We start from the raw sequence: 21,341 nt of genomic DNA on the forward strand, positions 1-21,341 counted from the left end.
ACTGATGGCAGGAGATTTAATGTTTAATCCTATACTATTCAACATTTTTATGAATGACTTAGATGTACAGAGTGAGGGATTGCTTATCAACTTTGCAAATGGTATAAAATTAGGTGGGAGCTAATACCTGGGATCTAATAGCTAATTCCGTAGAATACAGATATAAAATTCAAAACAATCTTAGTAAATTAGAGAAGATGGCTGGAAATAACAGAATGAAATTGAATAGGCCAGTATAAATTTCTTCACGTGCATAAGATGGTGGATAATTGGCTTGGTAAGGCCACTTTTGAAAAGTGTTGGAATAGTAAATGATTACAACCAGAATAGTCAGCAGTTTTAGTGCGGTTTTTGATTTCCTAAAAAACAAGTATGCTTTCCAAATTATAGAAGTAATTATTTCACTTTATTCTACACTGAACAGACTCAATCTCAAGTGTCATGTCCAGTTCTGAGCACCACACTTTAAGAAGAATTCAGACGAACTAGAATACGTTCAGAAAGGAGCAATAAGGATCATCAAAGGATTAGAAATTAATGCTTCTGGGGGAAAAAAAGAGTCATGGAAAACTTTAGCCTTTGGAAGAGTGAAATCGGAAAATTTAGCCTTTGGAAGAGGAAGCTAAGGAAGGATAGCAGTTCCCATATACTGAAAAGATGTCAGAGAGAAGGTTAAGACCTAAAGTGCAGGGCAAAGATAATAGCAGATTCTGATTGAATGTTAGAAAAAACTTCTTAACAAGAAAAGATCAATAGTGGTACTAATTACTCAGAGTATTGGTAGATTCCTCTTCACTAGTTGTGTTAAAGCAGAGGCAAAATAGTCATGTTCCTGCACTGAGCAAGGAATTGAACTTAATGGCTTAATGACTCCGTTCAGCATTATGATTCTCCGAATATACAATTTTTCCAGACAGCAGAAATTGGGAATATGTGACTCTCCAATACTGATTGGAGATGCTGTGAACTGAAGTTCAACAATATCTAGAGAATGTGAGTTCTACCACATAGTCAAGCTGAAGATCTGGATTTTAGCACAATTATGTAATTGCCTATATTTGGACTATATCTTCATGACCACATCAGGATTTTGCAGAAAGAAATTACATTTTTATGGTAAACAAAAATATTAGGAAACATTTATTACAGAATAGGCTTTCATGGACTACCACCTACATCTGATACAGATGATTAGAAGTATGAAAGCTGTAATAATGTTACAGCTTTAACTGTAACATTATTACAGCTGTAATAATGCATAATAATGTTAATCTTTAAGGTGTCACCAGACTCTGTTGTATTTTGAATGCTACTATTATTAGATGTGCTTTTACGCTTTCTTGTTAGTGGGATAAGGAAAAATGAAACAGAATATAATTTATGTAGTTCAAATATTATTAGGCCATGTAATTGTCCTTTTAGACTTTTCCTTGTGGTTCTTCTCTACCACACAATGAACTGTTCACTTGCTCAAATTAATCATAGAGAAGTTGGTTCTTTACATTGTTTGATATGGTACAGAACTTGGGATTTCATTGAGGAATCCCTATGTGAGCTCCCAGAGTTCATTCTCTCTTCTGTTTGGCAGTGGGATTCTACTGCCATTTTTTTTCCAGGATCCTCCAATAATTTGCGTACAGCTGAGGTTTAGAGCTTAGCACTGGTATATGCTTTAGTGCTAGTTGAACAAGATTTTAGCATACATATCAGACTGAGAAAAAAATTCACAAAGAAAAATTACTCCCAACAATGAGCAAATGATCCTTAACTTTCATACAAGAGGAAGGAACAAATAGTGTATCTCAAGCTAGTATCACTCCTCCTTGTTGGCCTTTCTCCTGCAATCTCTGAATTTACTACCTTTGGAATAAACAAGAGAAGTTTTTGGTTTGGTTTGGTTTTCCTTTTTCCATTTCAGAGAGGTCTTGGCTTTCCCAGCAGTTTCTCATTAGTTTGCAAGCTAATGCTGAACCATGCTATTTTTAGATAGGGAGAGGAGCTGGAAATGGGTAGCAGTAACAGATGTAATTACTTTAAGTGGCAGACTAGCACATTATACACATTGCAAGCCTTTTGAGGTTGCACTTCAGCCTAGCACCAACGTCTTCCCCAAATCTTTGGCATATCTCATTTTGGCCAAGCTAACTGTCTTGGGCTTTTGTCTCACAGAATGTTCAGCCCAGCCTTCCTTGTCATCATTCTCCTCCCTTCCCTTCCCTTCTTTTCCTTCTTTCCTGCCACTTCTGCCAATTGGCAAAAACAACTTTGGACACTCTAGGAGAAGGCTTGACCACCAGTCTGATCTTGTCTGTTCCAAAATCCTGCTTCATCTTCATAAAATTGTGCCCTTATTTAATTGGTTTCCAGCTTAGATGTGTTAAGAATATTCTCAGCATACCATTTGCAGTACTATCCTATATAATTTACATTCCTTTCACCTAGTCCAAGGTTCAGATGAAACCACCCCGTAGACTACCTCAACTGCCTGGCCTGGATGTGGGGATAATTCAGTGTGTTCTCAATTGTCCCTTAGAATCATGAGGTTGGAAGGGACCTTTAAACACCTTTAAACAGGAGGGACCTCCTGTATTTCTTATGTGCAACTCAGCCCACAGGTCCCTAGTCTAGATTGGAGAGGGAAGATTTAATTTGCCTCCACACCCAACATTTCAAAAAAAAAAAAAAAAGGGAAGGAAGCAAGGCAGGCAGGCAGGCAGGCAGGCAGGCAGGCAGGCAGGCTCATTACACCTCATATATTTGTGAGTAAATAAGAGGGTGGAAAAGACACAGCTACACTTTATAGATGGACATATAGCTTGGCCTTGTTTTTTTCATAATTTGGTAGAGAAGGATCTGTAGGATGAGGATTCTGTAGGTACATTATTAATTGCATTGCTGCCTATCTTGAAGACCAAACTGAATTCTTCCACATTTCCAGCTGGAGGTGGGGAATGTATGAGGGAATGATTTTTGGTTTCAAGACAGCAGTCTCTCCCAACCTGTTTCCAGATGTAGTTAGACTGCAACATTTCCCGTTCGGATCATTGACCATCATGTTTGTGGAAGGTGTGAAGCATTTGGGGATCCTGAGATAGGAACAACTGCATTGGGACATTACCTTCTACAGTTTTGAAAGGAAATTAGTTGCCCAAAGAGGGCATTTTAGGCAGGAGCATTAGCCTATAACAAATGTTGAATTGGCAGTTACTGAAAGGAAGAGCAGGAGGAAAATGACAAAGAAAAAAAGGAGATGCATGGGACAATAATAGAACTTTGTGGCAGCAATATCCTAAGACAAGTAAAGGGAAGAAGCTAGTTTAGTTCTTGAAGGATTAGAAAAAGGCAACAATGCAGGTGCTGGTCATGGGTGGGTAAAAAAAAAAGCCACAACTTTATGAATATTTCTGGAAGGCACATATAAATGAGATTTTCATATGGTTTAAAGCTGTCTGATACCTCCTTTTATCCCTCTCGTTAATCTAAATCTTGTGTTTTAAAAATGACAAATTTGCAGAAGAGTTTGGAGTACATGCAAGAAAAGGTGATGAAATAAAGAATGTCCAGTTCTGAGAAAGTGTCTCCCTTCCCCACTCCCAAAATAGGATCCAGGGAATAAAGCAGGTACCCAAAAGAAATGTCAGGAATGCCTATAAAAAAATAAAACAGGCAGTGGAAGAGAGAGAGAAGGAAAAAAAAAGCATCTGCCAGATTTCTATTACTGAAGCTTGCATAAGGATAGAACAGCAGTTACACAGATGCTCACAATCACAAGGCAGATGCAATATGTACAGTAGCTGGGTTTGTCTTCAAACAACAGCTAAAATAGCCTTATCTGACAACAGTCCTTGTATTTGTGACTAGTTTCAGGGGGCCACTATTTTCACACAAATCCATGCAGCTTCATCTTGGCATATGGCATTCTGGAATCTGTCTCTGGAATCACTGAGGTACATATTGCGCATAGAAAAATTTGATCATTGTGGAATGGAAGGTCTCAATACAGCTTCATTAGTCATCTCGCTGTCAGAAAGAAAGATCTGTCATATTAGCCCACATATTAAGTTGATTAAGTTTGGGGACTTGGGTAGTACTTACACTGATGTTAGTACTTTGGTCTGTCTTGATTATATTGTTGTTGTTATCTCTAAGTCACTTTAAATTTATTTGGCAAAGAAAAATGGAGCATAAGAGTTTGAAGGGTAAATCAGTTATTCTTATTTAAATTTAAAAATATCAGCCGCCCAACTCCAATGGAATCATGAATATTAGTAGTTTAAGGGTTTATGGCTCCAGGCAACTTAGGCATCATTCTTCTGTTTGCTTGTTTTTCTCTCCGCATGTAAACTTAGAGCCCCGGAGCTACGTGGAATCTGTGGCTCGTACAGCAGCAGCAGGCAGTAGTGGTGGAAGCGGCATTGCTGGGAAGCCCCAGGCATCCTTGGCTCCAGAGGCCTACAGCACTGAGACACCTGTAAGGAATGAATCCCTCAACAACTCCTTCACCTTGCCTAGCCCAGCCTCCGCCAGCAGCCCTGTACATAGCATGGATGGGTAAGTTGCAGGAGAGAGATGGCTGTCAGAACTGCCTTCTGTCACCACGATCAATTGGTCTGCGTCCTTTTTGCTTACATTCATCCGCTCATGATCCAGGAGGAAGAACAGCAATTGTGTATCATCATCATCATCATCATCATCATCATCATCATCATCATCATCGCTACAAAAGCAATGACAACTGGGGGAACTTATTTTCCCCCAAATAGAAAATGTGAGGGTATTCCCAGTTATGATCAAGAAAAAAATGTTCCATGGAGCAAGAACCTCGTAAGAGCTTCTTCAATAACTGTTGGTTACCTTGCTCTTTTTTGTATCATATCTTTAGCCATCAGGACAGTTTGACCAAATTGAACTGGTTCATTATTTCTTTTCTTCTAAACACATTAATAAGCATTGTCCCTACTGGAGGATTCCAAAATATACCATGTGTCAATATAGTTTGTGATGGGGAAAAAACACACAGCAATTTTGTTCTTCCATAATTCAGAAGATATTAAGTAGCTGTCTTATTTCAGGGCGATGAGTTTCTCAACACCGTTTTACCACATTGCTATAATAGGATAAATAAGACATCTCATGGTAACCCTTTTATGAATTGAACCATAGCAATCCAATGAAAGTGCATCAAGAAATTGTTTCTTAGCACCTCAGAATAGGGCCATGCTGGGAGGTGATGGAAAGCTGTGATCTATGGCAGATCATTCCACATCAGCATATTAGAAGCTTGACTAGAGGGACTTGCCATTAGCTGAAGGGAGACTTGCCCCAATGTGTGGGTAAATAGTATTTCCATAGGAGAGTGAAAGTTAGAAGGAAGTATGCCTCAAGGGTTGTGGAATGAAGGGGTACTCAAGACCCTGATGCTGTGGGTAAGCATTAAGCATAGCAAAGACAATGACCTCTTGTTTCAAGAAAGGATTTAGAAAGCACATGCAATGTGGCACATGCTTTGCATTGGGTAAAAAAGTGCTTCTCTGAGTATCTTGTGGGAGAGTAGAGCCTTTTTTGTTGTTCTAAGTGAAATAACTATTGAATGTATGACATATGGATATCTTCATGTAAGAAGGTAGTAAGGTATTTTTGTATGGACAGATGAAATGATTATCTTCATTTTCATTTATGACCTTTGATTTTACCAAACTGTTTATAAATCTGTAAGTACCAGCGTGTTTTGACGGCATGCCAATATCCATTCACATTTGTCCACGTGCAAATGTCATATTCCAAGTGTATTGTGAAATTCTTTCCTCTCTAAAATGTTTGCAGTAAAGAAAGTATGTTCCATAATGTATTATAAACTGAAATTACAAGATGAAGTCAAAATGACTGTCTCACAGGAAATTGCTCAATAAATTTATCTAAATATTGTTTCAGAAAGAGGAACAGAAATGCAAATACCCCTGAGAACAAATAATTATGGTCACTTATCTGAATGAATATCAAAGATAGAAGTCTGAGCATGATTTTAAATCACTATGACTTAAAGCAGGAATAGGGCCAGGTGGCCCCATTCTCTTAGGAGAAAGCTTTTGGGGACCACATCAGGGCAGTGGGTGGTACCAGAGTGAAGAAAGAAGCTTCTCTTTTCCCCATTCCTTTAGTTCCCTCTTACTCACCCACTTTCACATTTCCCAAGGGAAAATCAAGGAAACAACCCAACTTTCTTATCAGAACTTGAAACCAACATATATTAAAGGCTTTGGAAATGAAACTGAGGGCTGCATATAGTCCAAGAGCCACAGCATATTAGCCTCTGATTTGGTGAGGTATTCATGAAGATGCTATGTTTGTGCTCCAAACCTGTTGCAATTTCAAACACTATTTCAGACTATGAATGAATCACTTGATAAAGTATTCAAATATGTTCCTTTGTTTCCTCCAGGATCTCTATAGGTAGCTACCCTTCAGAAAACAGTACCAGCATAGCCATTTCCTCCCAACCGTCCACTGAGTCCAGCTTCCAGTCCGCTAATCTTTCTCAGGGTCCGTCAGCACACAGCAGTTACCAAAATACATCTACATCAACTCAGGGCCTCCCGGCCTATATGAATGCCGACTTCCCTGATGGCCGAACCAGCACTCAGCAAGATAACCATCCGAGGTCTCAAGCCCAGATCAATGCATCTGGGGTCCATGTCATGCCTGGAAGCCCCCATGCTCTCCATAGAACAGTAGCTACCAATACTCCCCCTAGCCCAGGATTTGGGCGAAGAACTGTTAGCACAAACATGGTGGCCATTCCAGGAAGCCCAAGTATGAACAGGCACTTAATGGGTCCCCATGGCACTGTTGTTTCATCACCTGGGAGTCCAAGCCATGCTCGTCACCAGCCCATAGCAGGGGGCAGCACAGCCATTATTTCTGGGAGTCCCAGTCTGGATCGACACATGATATGTGGGTACTCAACTCCAGAGGAAAAGCACCAAACGTTGTCTCGCCAGAGCAGTGCTTCAGGTTATCAGGCTCCCTCTACCCCATCATTTCCTGTCTCCCCGGCATACTATCATGGAGTTACCCCACATTCCTCTTCCCCTGATTCAGCAGTATACAGACAGGGCAGCCCCAACCCAACCCAACCTTTGCTCCCGGAGAAAAGAAGGATGTCATCAGGGGATCGATCAAACAGCCTGCCAAACTATGCTACAGTGAATGGCAAGACTTCGTCACCCATTTCCAGTGGCATGTCCAGTCCCAGTAGTGGGAGCAGCATGGCCTTTCATCATACTCTGCCAGATTTTTCCAAATTCTCAATGCCAGGTAAAACCTTGTTTCCTGTTCTCTCTCACTTGAGGGGTAAGAATAATGGATGATAGTAAAGGTTCTCAAACTTTGTGGTATCTCGACCTCCTTAGAAGAAATGAACTTGTATAATATAAAACTAAACAAATATATAAAATTTGATTTATCAGAAGATTGCAACTATCTATTTCAGAGCTGTGCAGGCAAAATGAGGAGCGGAACCCAGACCAAATTTTCACGGTATCCCCACTTTCTGCACAAGCCAGACCAGAGTTTTTAAATATGTGATTGTCCTCTAAGTTCCTCATCACCCCTCAGGGGGTCCCAATCCACAGTTTGAGAACCTCTAAGTTAAAAGGAGATGCTTTGTTATGTTACTTTCTATTTACTTTGCCTATCAGTATTTAATGGATGAAGAGTGATCACCATTAAGAATTTTCTTAATATAATCATAGTTTCGGTATATGCTTTCCAATGAGAGAGGACTAGTATTTTCTAAGTATCAAGGATGCATATTATGGATCTTTTGCCCATTTATGACAAGTGTTTTTGGAACCTTGGAAGAATAAGTCCACACCTGATCTGCAGCAGTGGATTGCTAGTATGAGTTACTTGCCAGTGTTTCATTAACTTCCCTTCAACAGGCGGACAAGGAAAAGGAATTTTTAACTATCTGTCAAATTTTATGGCATTGCTTTGTTTGATAAAATTTCTAGGCTCTTTATTCCACTCCCCCATCTCTTCCCAATTTTAATCTTACATTACATGGTCTGTTTATAAAATTAATTATATGATGTGTTTTTTTTAAACCCTGAATGATGAATTTGAAATTTCTAATTGTTTTTGTGCCACTACTATATCATCACTATTATTCTTTTGCTTAATAAACACAGGAGAGGTTATTGATTTTCAGTCTTACTAATAATCATCATAGCTTCATAAAATAGAGTTTATCTCAAATTAATATATTTCAATTAAAACTGGGGGCGAGTGCATGATAGCTGAATTCAAATGACAATTTTTAATCAGTTCAGTTAAAGACCTAGGACAGGTAGTCCCTGGGTTAAGGACGCCCAGGTTACAGATGACCCATAGTTAAGAATGGAGCCTATTATAGCAAAATTTGAGTTAAATGCACAGTGATTCAAGTTAAATACACAATGGTTCGAGTTAATTACACAATACTGCTTATACAGTATTATACAATAATACTGTTCTGGCTTATATACAAATTTGATTTAAGGACAGACCTTGGGAACAGAACTTGTTCTTAAACTGGGCATTACCTGTAGGTCCATTTGTAGAGTATGTAAAGCCGGTTAGTTTTAGTGATTTATTTTTTCTCTGGTTGTGCAAATTGTGAGAAGTCACTGAGTGTGGTCAATTAACATTTCAGTATATTGTGCAATCTCAGAAATTGGCTAATTCAGTAACCAGGTTAAGCAAGTTGTACAAACCCAGTCCACAAAATTTCTGTTACACAAATGTATCACGTTCTCCTTGCGTCTCTTTTTCTGTTTCTTAGACAGCAGTCCTGAAACCAGAGCAAATGTAAAGTTTGTCCAGGATACCTCGAAATACTGGTACAAGCCAGAGATCTCCAGAGAACAAGGTGAGTTTTTGCCCTAGCAAAATAAGATGGCTCACTGATGCTTCTTAGCAGTTCAGACAATGATGTGATTTTCTTTGATTTCCATAGAAACAAAGCAATCACAAAACAAGGGGAACACTAAACATTCTGTTAGAACATGTCTTGTTATCTCCAAGAACCCCCAGAATGGCAGGATTTATGATAACTCTTTTTGGATCTCTGTGGATAATTATGGTTCTTCTGAGGTACAAGATAGACAGAATGGTTTCTCCTAGTTTTTGCAGCTCATGTGACAACCTTATCTTTACAAGTTGGCAAAATTATATCAATGATTAGGATACTTCAGAATGAGAGAACATATCTAAGGACTGATTGGTGTCTACATGGCATTATTGTCATTGGACTTGACATTATTTTCATTATCACATATCAGTAATGTAATTAATATATCAAGAAATTAAGCAGTAAATGTTGGAGTTTGTCTGCATCAAACTCCTTAATCAGCCTCTCTCCATCCTTGGGACCCTAGGTGCTGTTGGATTACAGCTGTCATTATCCCTGATTATTGACAATGTGTCTTCAGATGATGTAGCTGTAGAAAATACTGGAGGATTCAAAGTTGGGAGAGCTCCTCCCTCCCTCCGTGCCTTCCTTGACTGTGGGAGCAGACAGAGTGATTATACAATCATCTTGTGGCACATGGATCTTCTTCTCTTGTCCCTCCACGAGTAGAAAATTTGGTTTTCTCTATATAATTAAGAAATTAAGAAAAAATGGTTTTCTTAATTGGAAAAAAAGCAGTTAAAAAAAAAAAGCAGTAAAACCTTGATTTAACAGTCTATTTGTGGGGAGGCATGTCTGCTCAAGCCAAATCTATATTAAATCCAAACATACATAATTTGCATCAGTTTGTGCCATTACATAGAAATCAATTATGTAATGACACAAATGGATGCAAAAACCTAAAAACATCAATTATGTATGTACATCAATTGACACAAAGGACATAAATTCTGCCAGTTTTCCAGACTGCTTCAGAAATAACAGTTGGCAAAGCCCCAAGTAAAATTTTGTCCATTGCTTCCAAAGTCTGCTGAAAGGAGGTCTGGAGAATTGGATTTTTATTGTATATTCTTCTTCCAATCAAAGAAGTAAATTTCTACATTTAGATTGGTTAGCAATTGAGTATGCAAGGATATCTCTCCAAATTCAGGGTGGCATGGTCTAAAGGTCTACAAAACAGATTGGCCCCCATTTCAGCTTTCAGGATGGCAAACCTCTCTCTCCAGCTCAAGCTGATAAGCTGCCTGTCAGATAATTGGGAGTGAGCCCTTTAAAAGAGTAAGTTCATGTATCTGTCAACAGCAGTTCTTTTCATCCATTCAACAGCTGAAGCACTTGGCACATCCCTCATTTCTTTCATTTCTCCCCTTTCAAGGGTAGAGTGACTGTTACTGAATGAACATTCGCCCTGTTTCAGATCAGATTCTCAGGGACAGGGTCATTCCTGTCCCTCCTGTAATTCAGTCTTCCCAGATTCAAACCACAAAAGAGCTTTCACATTTAAATCATACAAGTTGATGAGAAAATCCCCCTTAAGGGGGGAGTGGAATGCACTCATCCAGGGCCATGTTTGTTCCTTATTCATGACATTGCTAATAATATGCATTTTTCCACTGTCCCCTGAATGCTCCTGGGGTTTTTTTTTGTTTTTTTTTGTAAAGTTTTTACACCTGACACCATAATCCATAACTAGCTTAATCCCCAGATGTTACATGGGAGACTTACAAAGGTGAATTCATGTCATCTTTCTGAAAGAAAACTGAACTGTAAGTCAAAGAAGAAACAGAGAAATAGCTGGTCTCCCAAACTAATGGCCATGGACAGGACAATCACATCTGTCATTTTGGAGAACTCTAGCTTCTGAGTTTCCAAGTTATCTAAAACCATGTTAGCATACACTGAACAGAGTAGAAAAGAGAAGCTTTTTATTTGTTTTCCAGACTTGGTTACTTTCTTATGCGAAAAAGACATCTTGATGCCAACTTGAGGCAAATATACATTTCTTCCTATATTTGGTGTATTTCTGGTTCTCTAAGGATGGTGGATTTAGTCTTTCCTATAATTCCTTGGCAATGTTCATGGATTTCTCTCTCTATCTGACATCAGAGAGGCAAAAGCTGCAGATCTTTCTATAAGGCCTGGGAGAAAGATTCCAAAGTTGTATCTCTTCCTCCACAATCAGAGCTCTCTCTCTCTCTCTGCCCATGGAAGAAAAGAGCCAACTCGTACCAAACCTAGGAAAAAATGCTACTGAAGTCAATACAGATTATCTCATAAAAGTATGTAAATAGATGAGTGACAGGTATAAAAAACATGGAAAATTTTCCCTATAAGAAAAGGCTGCAGCACAGGAGACTTTTTGGTTTACAGAAATGTTGATGGGGGATAGGACATGATAAAGGTGTGAAGTTCTGTCATATACCTCATAATGGTGTCATAAAAGCAAGAAAGTTTTTCTAGTTCCTGACATATTTTATGCTTATTTCACAATAACATGGAACGTGAGACTTATTAAGTACCTTCATCATGGCTTCCTCCAGGTCGACTCTGTGGGGGAAGCAGTAGTGTATTTAGTGGGGGTGTATTTAGTAGTGTATTTAGTGGGATTCATGGGGGCCATCCTTCTTTACACTGATAGTCATGTTACTTACTCATTTCTTTATAGGTTTTTCTTATTAAAAGTTTAGATCCATTTATGTTCATGTAGTACACTCTACTTCTTTCCCAGCCATTGCATTGCTAAAAGACAAGGAACCCGGGGCTTTCATCATTCGAGACAGCCACTCTTTCCGGGGAGCCTATGGACTGGCCATGAAAGTAGCTTCACCACCTCCAGGTGTTGTACAACAGAGCAAGAAAGGTATAGCCTTCATACAACTTCCCACTACCTTTCCCTTTTGCCCTCATGGAGCATATGCATGGCAGGCTGCTTCAGTCCGTGGCGAATAGATTTGAGCTAGGACCAGCAAAGGTGGTTTTTGGTGATAGAAAATTGAGATGTTAATCCCAGGAAAATATATTCTATAGCTACAGCTATGCCAACCTGTGCACTGACACAATGAATATACTGTTGGGGGCACAGTCATTGTTTTCTTGTGCTAGAAATAGCCAGTCTATAGCTTACGCTGTCTTTTATGTGGCAATTTCTGTGACAAGCTTAATCAAACCCATCTATACTGAAATTCTGATTGATCCCTCTAGGAGATATCACTAATGAGCTGGTAAGGCACTTCCTGATAGAAACCAGCCCTAAAGGTGTGAAACTAAAAGGATGTCCCAATGAACCCAATTTTGGTGAGTACCTACAGTTTTGTCTTCCGGGCTTCTGTCTCATCCTGCCCTCTTGTGGAATCTGTAGTGACAGCATGTGTATTTTTTGAAGTTTCAGAAGTAAGGAACAGGGTATTAATATTTAACTAACATGCATCTACTGAAGCTTCTTGGTTAAATAGTCTAAACTTCTGAAGTCTCAGAAATTCAGAGTTATTTGCAAGAACAGGAAGCATTTTTGTACAACATGCATTTCTTTTAGGCATAATTGAACATGACACAGTTGCAATGATATTGCTTACTCTTTAGCATTGTGTGTAGAATACAGATTATATACCACTGCCATTTAATTTCATCTTCTCACCAGAGTAGGTATCATTTCCATTTCTCTGTAAATATTCTCAGTCCTTTCATGCACCCCATAAGTGCATGTCATGAATTATTCTTTGCCAGTCTGAAGCAGCATAATTTATGCTACGTGATAACAGAATAGCTTAGTTCATGAATTGACTTTATGTGCAGACACCTTCTTGATTCCTTGTTGAACAACTGCTTGCCACAGAATTCTGTGGACTTAATACAACAGAAGCATAGGCTTGTGTGATATGAAGCAAACGCTGGCTAAATCTAAGCACTGATGCCATGTGAAAACAGGATATGTTATAAACATCAGAATGGATAGTATTACAATACGAGAAAATTAGAACCAGATATTTCCAAGAAGTAGATTAGTAGTATGTGCCTGATAAATTAAGATGAAATGTAAGCGACAGGTTTTAGAATGAGACTCTGAACATTTAAGCTTACTTTAGTGAGCATCCCATTTATTTGCATTGCATAACCATCAACAAGGTATTAATGACATCATGACAAAATACAGAGGCAGAAATGTGTTTAATAAATGTGTGTCTATTACCTTTGGAGTGGGCAGCCATAATAAATTTAAATAACTAAATATTTCAATTTATGTGGCCGTCCATCTCAGTGTTGTGACCCTGGGCAGTGAATAGTAGTTAAAAAACCATAAAATAACAATAACACCCCAAATAAATACATAAATAGCAGCCAGGTAAAGAACCATTTGATCCATCAATGCAGCTATCCCCCAGGCTCTGTCATATATGCCCAGTGGCATAACCAGGTCTTCAAAGCCATACAGAAGGCCACCAGAGTTGGGACCAATTTAATTTCTGGGGGGATGATGTTCCAAAAAACAGGCATCATGACAGTGTAACATCATCAGTTGCCTTTAGCTTTGACCAGATCTCTTTTTCCCTTCCCAGGTTGCCTGTCTGCTCTGGTGTATCAGCACTCAATCATGCCTCTGGCATTGCCCTGTAAGCTGGTCATTCCTGACAGAGGTAACGTTCCCAGCATCATTACATGGGCATAATGTCCTCTTATAGAGTATTTCATCCCGACAAGCACAGGGACACCAAGAAAGTTTTAAGCCAGCCAACTTCAAAAAAATAGAGGCAACAGCAAAAATATTCTGCAAGTGGAGGAGAACAGAGATTAGGTAGTGTGTATCAACCTATGAGTTAGAGGTGTAATCTGAGGGATTCAGATACAGAAAGTTTATTATTCCAAAGTTAGCAACCATGTTGCATGCATAGAGGAGCAAAGGTAATACCAGATGCTGTTTCAGTATTAGTCCACTGCTACAGTCTACAGGTTATATATAGATGGGCACCTGCAAACATGACAGGGGCAGGGGAGGGGGATAATATAATGTGTGTTATGACATCACAGCAAACCCCATGACTCATTACTTGTGTCCTTGTGCCATCATTTTTTGTCATCATGGATGCTTATGATAATATATACCTTCATTTACACACTCAACCAGCCCAACTGTAAATCTTCAAAAACTAACCCAGAAAAAAGGACTACTCACAAGCTATATCTTATTCTTGAGTAGAGCCATCATGCACATTGAGACTTTTCCATGCATGGAAGTATTTCTATGCCTGCCAGTTCCCCACTGTTGAACCAATAAGCCCCAGTCTTGGTCAGAATTGGATACTCAGCCATGAGGCTCCTAAGACTCTGCTCATCCTCTAAGGAGGATTCCTGATGGTGGCTTATAATACACAGTATGGAAAGGTCTCATGGGCATTTAGGAGATACTGCAATGAAATAGAAATATGGGTAATTATACACAGACACAGGTGTTATTTGTTGTATTTATATATAGTATTTTATATCCATTGTTACTAAAATATCTTTGTTTCACAGAGTATGTGTTAGTGTAAAGAATGCTCACCTTTATATCCATTGTTACTAAAACATACTTTGTTTCACAGAGTATGTGTTAGTGTAAAGAATGCTCACCTCTGCACTACAGCTCAGGAAATATCATCCATCTGTGCTAAAGGCAGGAAGATCTCCTTTCTACATATTCATACAGGGACACGGGAAATCTTCTCCTTTTAAATTCCTACTTTGGTCAAGTAGACCCAATTAGAAATACCAAAATCCCTTTCCTTCAAAGCTGATCTCAGCCCATGTTAGAAGACATGAGTCTTTAATCAGATAATTAAGGGAATAGACAAATGTCCCATATGTTAGCTTTCCCCAAGTTCAAGCACTCCCAGCAAGAACCAGATTGGGGATTCCCAACTTATAGTGAGGGAGTAGAAGATAAGAATCTCCCCATATTTAATAAAGCATAAGGAATAGCCATATTTTTCATCAACAAATTCTACTGCCATATATTTAATTGAAAGCCAGGTTTTTAGTCCACAAAAACTGGGTGGTATTTTTGTGGCATTCATATGCATTTGTTTGTATAGGCCTTAAGAGCCATTAAAATACTATTCTGGGGGGCTTCCATGGGAGGTATGGAGAACTGAAGATGGCTCCGTGAAAGCAGAGCTGATGACTGCAGCAAGGACCAAGGAACCAAGTGTCTAGACCAGTTCCTTGGAACCTCTCCAGATAAGGAGAGGATGGGAGATCACCCAAATGTGCTCCAGACAGCTGCTCCTCACAAGGAGACTTCAGGACAGAGGTTTTCCGTAGGGTTGAGCACCGGGAAACAATGTGATCAGTCACCTTGCTTGCAACTGCAGCAGAGCCTTTTAAAGGACACTGTTTGCAAACCTCACTTTCTAATCACTTTTGGAAATAGCCTATTAACCATCTTAAAGCTATTAGAGACCTTCAGACAAGTCTGAAAAGTCATCAGGTGAATTTATCTTCAACTCTCAGCAAAAGAAAAATTAATTACAAGCTTAAGAATTTAAAGAATTTGAAATAAACAGCAAAAAGCTAAATAAGATTTTGATCTAAGAAAGTTATAAATGGATTAATGGTCCAGATAAATTTGGAATATTGACTTTTCCAAACTGACTATGATTTGCAATAGCCAAGATAACCAAAATAGATTTGTTTCCCACAACTTGTGGGAAACAAATCTATTTTGGTTATCTTGGCTATTGCAAATCATAATAAAAGATAAGTGATGATTTTAGAAACTGGACACTAGAGGGGACTAAAGATTTTAAGTAGAAGAAAAAAAATACAAACCTGTTCTTGATATCAGTTAATACTGGGATTTACAAAATGATAGAAGACGTTATAGCATCGGAAATATTAAAGGAGATCTTTGAAGAATGGAGCCAGAAGTTAGTAATTACAATATCAATACTGACAGTAATGATGTCAGCTTCTATGGATAGACTATGTCTAAAAGATGTTGATGAAGGAATGACAGGTGTGGAACAAATTTTATCTGATAAGCAGAAAAAGTACAGAATGTGGAACTACAAATGACAGGCCAAGAGAATGATTTGGAAAAGGACACTTTACTGGATATATAAAAGAAACTGGCTGAAGTTTTAAAAATTAAAAGGGAAATACAAATGATCTGGAATTTTTTTTTTATTGGATCTACAAAAGAGGCTTGTTAAAACCCTGAAGAAATCTGTGCAGCGGGATAAAGAAGAATTGAAGAGAAATAAAATCCTATGACAATATTTGATTGAATTAAAGTTTAAGACTATTAGAAGTAAAAGGAATAAATATAAAGTTGGTTTATTTGATCAAGGTTAAAATAAGAATTTTTTTTTGCTATGCTCTGGCAATCCTTGACACCAGGATTGAAAAGTTGCTGTTTTATAGATTTGCTTATAGAAAATGGATGAAATTTGGGATGAAGGGATATTTGTTTAACCTTATAGGGGTTGAAGAGTTACTAAATTTGTTTATACTTGGTATGATGAAGATTGGAAATAACTTCTTTATATATTTTTCTTTTTCTTTCTTATATGCTTTCTTTTCTTTTTCTTCTTTTTCTTTTTTCCTGCACTTTTTATTCTTTCTTTCCATTCTTTTCTCTTTCTCCTAGTTCAGTTTGTATTAGTTTTTACTATTGTAATTAAAATTCTTAATAAAAATTATATGAAAAAATACTGTCTTTTGATCCCTGTATTGTAAATCAAGACATTCCTTTTTTTTTTTTTTTAGTTAACTTGAAATAGTTGCCACCCTTTTATTTGGTTTCCAGAAATCTGAGATGAAAATGAATCTTCTCCATAAATATAGATTGTTAAATATAATCCCTTGCGAACACGGAAAAATAACATCGGTGCATGTTAATAGAAATAACCTCCTCTCCATTTTTATTTTAAGATCCTATGGATGAAACAAAGGAAACAACGTCGTCTAGCAACTCAGCTACTGATTTGCTCAAACAGGGGGCAGGTGAGCGACTTAAGGTTACCCATTTTGAATGAACTGAAATGAAAATCTAAGGCACTCTCAATGGTTAGGATGTTAGACTACTGCCAGGAAATTGCAGGTTCAAACTCACACAAGGCAAAGAAAGCTCCCTGAATCACTAAGCCAGTCACTTAATCTTAGCCCAGCTGTCTAACTAACTATTGCTGTGACGGTAGAATTAAAGGATGGTCCTGAAGGAAGGGTTGGTAAGAATCCAGTGAATAAATGAATGAATCTCTGGTTTATGTTTATTCTTGCTGGTGGGAATCTTGTGTTAAACTTAGCCATCACAGAATGTTTCTGATTCTGACACTGAAAAAGATTGAAATAATGTGAAAAGCAGCCAGGTAATAAGTTCCTTAGTATTGTTTGTTGTGAAAGAGAAAAACATGACATATATACACCGCCCTTTCCTTGCTTGGCATTCACCAGATGTGTTATCAGTATTCATCCCAGAATTCCTGGTCAGCATAGGCAAAAGGGAATGGTGATATATGTTACCTTCCTTGTAGTGCAAGTAGCAGTGTTGTATATGCTTCAGTGTTTGTTCTTCTCCTTCATTCTACCATCCCAAAAATGTTTGTGTCAATTTCCCCTTTTTCCCCCCCAGCCTGCAATGTGCTGTTTATAAACTCAGTGGAGATGGAATCATTAACAGGCCCTCAGGCCATCGCCAAAGCAATCACTGAGACGTTGGCTGCTGACATCCCTCCCTCTGCTACTATCGTCCACTTCAAGGTCTCCACGCAAGGCATCACCTTGACAGACAACCAGAGGAAGTAAGGGAACAGGATGATCTGGGGCTCAGGGTTTGGAGAAGCCTGGGTGTCTCTGGCATCAGTATCTTGTTGGGGACAAGTTCTTCAATGTGTTCTTCACTTCACTACAAAATTTTCTAGCATCATATTGCAGAGTTCTTTGTGGCCACAACGAGTGAAATGATATTTGCAAGGTTATCAGAAAGGGTCAGGGTATTTTGAACAGAATAAATCTCTACCCAGAAGTGTTTCATTAACTTTGAATATTACAAATATAGAGCCCATACAGGTCTTATGGTACTATCACCACCTGCCATATAGTCAGAACTTTCCTTCTTGATCATGTAGATAAGCTGCCTTGGGATGGTTTAGTTATTGTCTGCATGGATTCACCATCCTTCAGTTGCCATTATTTCAGATGGCTGTGTAATTAATCCTTATCCACCTTTCTGTTTCAGGCTGTTCTTCAGACGACATTACCCTATCATTACTGTCACCTTCTGTGATGTGGACCCACAGGATAGAAAGTAAGTGTAGTTGTTTGCTCAATTCTTATGTGAACTCAAGCAATGAAACTCCTGGTAGCAGTGTGTATGTAGGTGTCAGAATGGTCCTCGTATTTTTCCCCCCGACGTCTTATATATCTTGAAAGAGTTTTAACTCTTTAGCAGCTGAAACAGCAGCAGTGAAAGCAGGAGTAAAATCCATCATGAATGAAAAACATGGTGTCTTGGCATTTAAAAACTGGTAGAGGAGGAACCAACTAAAAATCTCTGTAGGGTATTTTACAGCCAAAAAGCCACTATCAAAAAGGTGGTGCCACTTCTGCAGGGGATTGGATCTGGAAGAATGCCTCTAATGCATGTATCTTGAACAAACACATTTATAAAAGGGGTTAATATATATTTAAAATTCTCTGATTAATATTAATTCCAGAGCTTCTGCAAATACCCAACAGAATCCTCACTATGAACAAACATCTATCAGTTTGTACCTGAACAAACTGAGAGATGGAAATGACAAGATATGCTTCAGTATCAGAATGAATAAAAACCACTGGCTGGAATGGAAAGATAGGAACACATAGATTAGGGGGAAAAAATTGGAAGTTGCCCAGGACAGGATTCTTGGAATCCTATTTTAATTTGTGCTCTTGAAAGGAACTAATCATTCTTGCAGACTCTTTGTTTCTATGTATGAGCAGAAATCTCTATAATTAAACATCTGTTCCCCTATGTTGCTACTGCCAGATCTCCTTGATTTCCAAGAAATGAGATTGTTCCATGTTGAAGCAAATATACAGGAAATTATCAACAGCAGTTGAGATTTGCACGTCTCCCACAACTTGATTCTGCTCTGTAGAGAACTAAATTGCTAATGAAGAACAGAGAATTGTTGATCTGTTTCTTTGCAGAGTAATGATAATGCAGTTTGGGGTAAAATGCTCTTAAGATACTGGCATTTATTGATATAGGTCAATGAAGCTGCAGGCTTGTGATAGGGAAGGACTGAAAAAAATTACACCATTGTTCATTTATTTTTTTAATGGTCAGTAGGCACTATAGTGGCATTTGGGGGTGGAATTTTAGAACACTTTTCCAAACGATTTCTAATCCCAGTATTTCTAAAAGTCAGATCATAATACTTTTTAAGCAGCAGATAGTTTCTCAGAAAAATTAAGAGACAATAGGGGATTTTCAAACAATAGGGAAATATAAAGGATTTCAACCCCTTTCCTGGTTGTTGTAGCCATTTATTTACAGAGGAAAGGCTCTATTGTTTGGTCAATGAACCAGTAGCGTTCCATTCAGGGCTTCCCACTCTCTTACATACCCCATGTATTTAACTCACCATTTAAAAAAATGTCAAATCATCCTCCCTGTGAAAATTAAATAGAGCTTTTTTGTTGTTGTTTCTTCTCAGGTGGACTAAATCAGAATCTGGTGGTGCTGCCAAGTAAGTTGTTTACTTTGATCGATGTCAGAGTTAGAATAAATATAAATATGGCCACACAGGACAGGGTATCCTTCTCATAGTCCTCAAATCCACCAAAGGTTTCAAAGAGAGTTCCAGAGACATTGATCTAAGAAAGGAGACAGAGCTAAATTAAGGAATGATTCATTCAACAGTTGGTCTGAACTGATATCTTTACAGTCTATATATGCCTAAGAAGCCTGAAATCATGCAAAATCAAACTGCTTAGTTTTTAAGTTTCATTTGATTTGATTTTCTGATCAGACCTAAGGATCACAGTGCAAAGTTGGTGAAGTCTGGTGACCTCTAGTAGTTGATTTGCTCACAAATTTGTGATTGAATGCAAAGCACCTTCTTAGCAAAATTGCTTGCACAATTAAGACACACTTTTTTCTGTGGCCCATAATCCATCCTGTTAAGTCATCTTTGATTGTTCCAGATTATATATTCATATATTATGTAACCAAGCAGGGTGGAATCAGCTACCTACTATGATGTGAAGGGAGTTTATAGCTTCAGATATGTAGCTCAGAGATACTTAATTCTGTGTGAGTATTCTGAGGAAAAGCATCCTGGTTGAATTCTCTGTTGTCTGTGAATTCTCAGGATTGCTTGAATTTTATTCATTGCTCACTTAAGAAAAATATACAATACATATAATATTTCACTTCATTTACAGTGAGAAATGTTTATTTAGAAAAATAGCAATATAAAGCATATATGAATTAATACGGTTGCCAAAACAATGTAATGACCCAGTCCAAACATTATGCTGCAGGAAGTTGCATGGTATATAATAGATCCATTACATTTTGCATTGGTCAGACCCTATTTCCACCTTAAAGTAGGCACAATACTTTAGGAAGGAGTCAGAGAAGCTAGAACAGGTGCAAAGAAGAACAATGAGATGGATGGGGGACTGGGAATTATGTCCTATGAGGAGAGACTAAGAAAACAGTGTGATTAGCCTTGAGAAGACAGTAGGATAGTACTTGTCAAGTACCTGAAGCGATACCACACAAAAAGTCAAGATATGTTCTCTGTCATTCCAGAATGCAGGACATGCAATAATGGTTTTAAGTTACAGAAATGCAATTTCTAACTGAATGTAAGAAAACTTCCTAATCCTGAGCAGTTTGACAGTAGAACCAGTTATCGAGGAAGGTGGTGAGCTTCCTTTTGCTGGATTGTTCAAGCAGGGGCTGAACAAACCTTTATCCTTTGATTTGGATTCCTTCCCTGAATAAGAGTTTGAATTGGAATGGATCTTTAATACCAAAGATGAGAAACTGAAAAAAATATTTCAGTTGCAAGACAATGTAATTCTCTTCTGTTCAGAATTTTTAAAACATCTGCTTACATTCTTAGAGTCTCAAGATTCCCCCCCCCCCACTTTTTATCAATAGAAAAGGATTCAAACCTAAAGGCCAAATGTCATTGCTAATTTTGCCAAGATGACATTGGAAAGATGCCCCTGTATTAAGGATATAACACTGACTTAATGCTACGACCTATTCCCCGGGAGCTCCAAATAATGCAGGTCATGTAATAATTTGGCTTGCCAAGTGGTGTATGTGCATGCTTGCACGCATGAGTGTGTATATTACACATGGTTGTATTATAATTGGGCCAAAAAAAAACCCTTATAAAAAATCAAACACATT

General features: G+C 38.2%; 1 protein-coding gene across 14 annotated transcripts in view; it reads left to right on the forward strand.

Annotated features, from left to right (window-relative positions):
- The window catches only part of TNS1 (tensin 1), a 325,093-nt gene that overhangs the window by 295,301 nt on the left and 8,451 nt on the right, over positions 1 to 21,341 (forward strand). For all 14 annotated transcript variants that reach the window (XM_088146384.1, XM_088146386.1, XM_088146388.1 and 11 more), the window contains 10 exons: positions 4,350 to 4,551; positions 6,440 to 7,314; positions 8,822 to 8,908; positions 11,679 to 11,810; positions 12,152 to 12,244; positions 13,504 to 13,581; positions 16,856 to 16,927; positions 17,556 to 17,724; positions 18,162 to 18,230; positions 19,627 to 19,659. In XM_088146384.1, the coding sequence (XP_088002510.1) occupies positions 4,350 to 4,551; positions 6,440 to 7,314; positions 8,822 to 8,908; positions 11,679 to 11,810; positions 12,152 to 12,244; positions 13,504 to 13,581; positions 16,856 to 16,927; positions 17,556 to 17,724; positions 18,162 to 18,230; positions 19,627 to 19,659 (1,810 nt within the window). The remainder of the gene's footprint in view (positions 1 to 4,349; positions 4,552 to 6,439; positions 7,315 to 8,821; positions 8,909 to 11,678; positions 11,811 to 12,151; positions 12,245 to 13,503; positions 13,582 to 16,855; positions 16,928 to 17,555; positions 17,725 to 18,161; positions 18,231 to 19,626; positions 19,660 to 21,341) is intronic.

Source organism: Python bivittatus, unplaced genomic scaffold (genome assembly GCF_059951505.1).
Source record: "Python bivittatus isolate LINGU-HERP-01145 unplaced genomic scaffold, Pbiv_v1 ctg000480_np1212, whole genome shotgun sequence".
In the NCBI taxonomy this organism is placed as follows: domain Eukaryota; kingdom Metazoa; phylum Chordata; class Lepidosauria; order Squamata; family Pythonidae; genus Python; species Python bivittatus.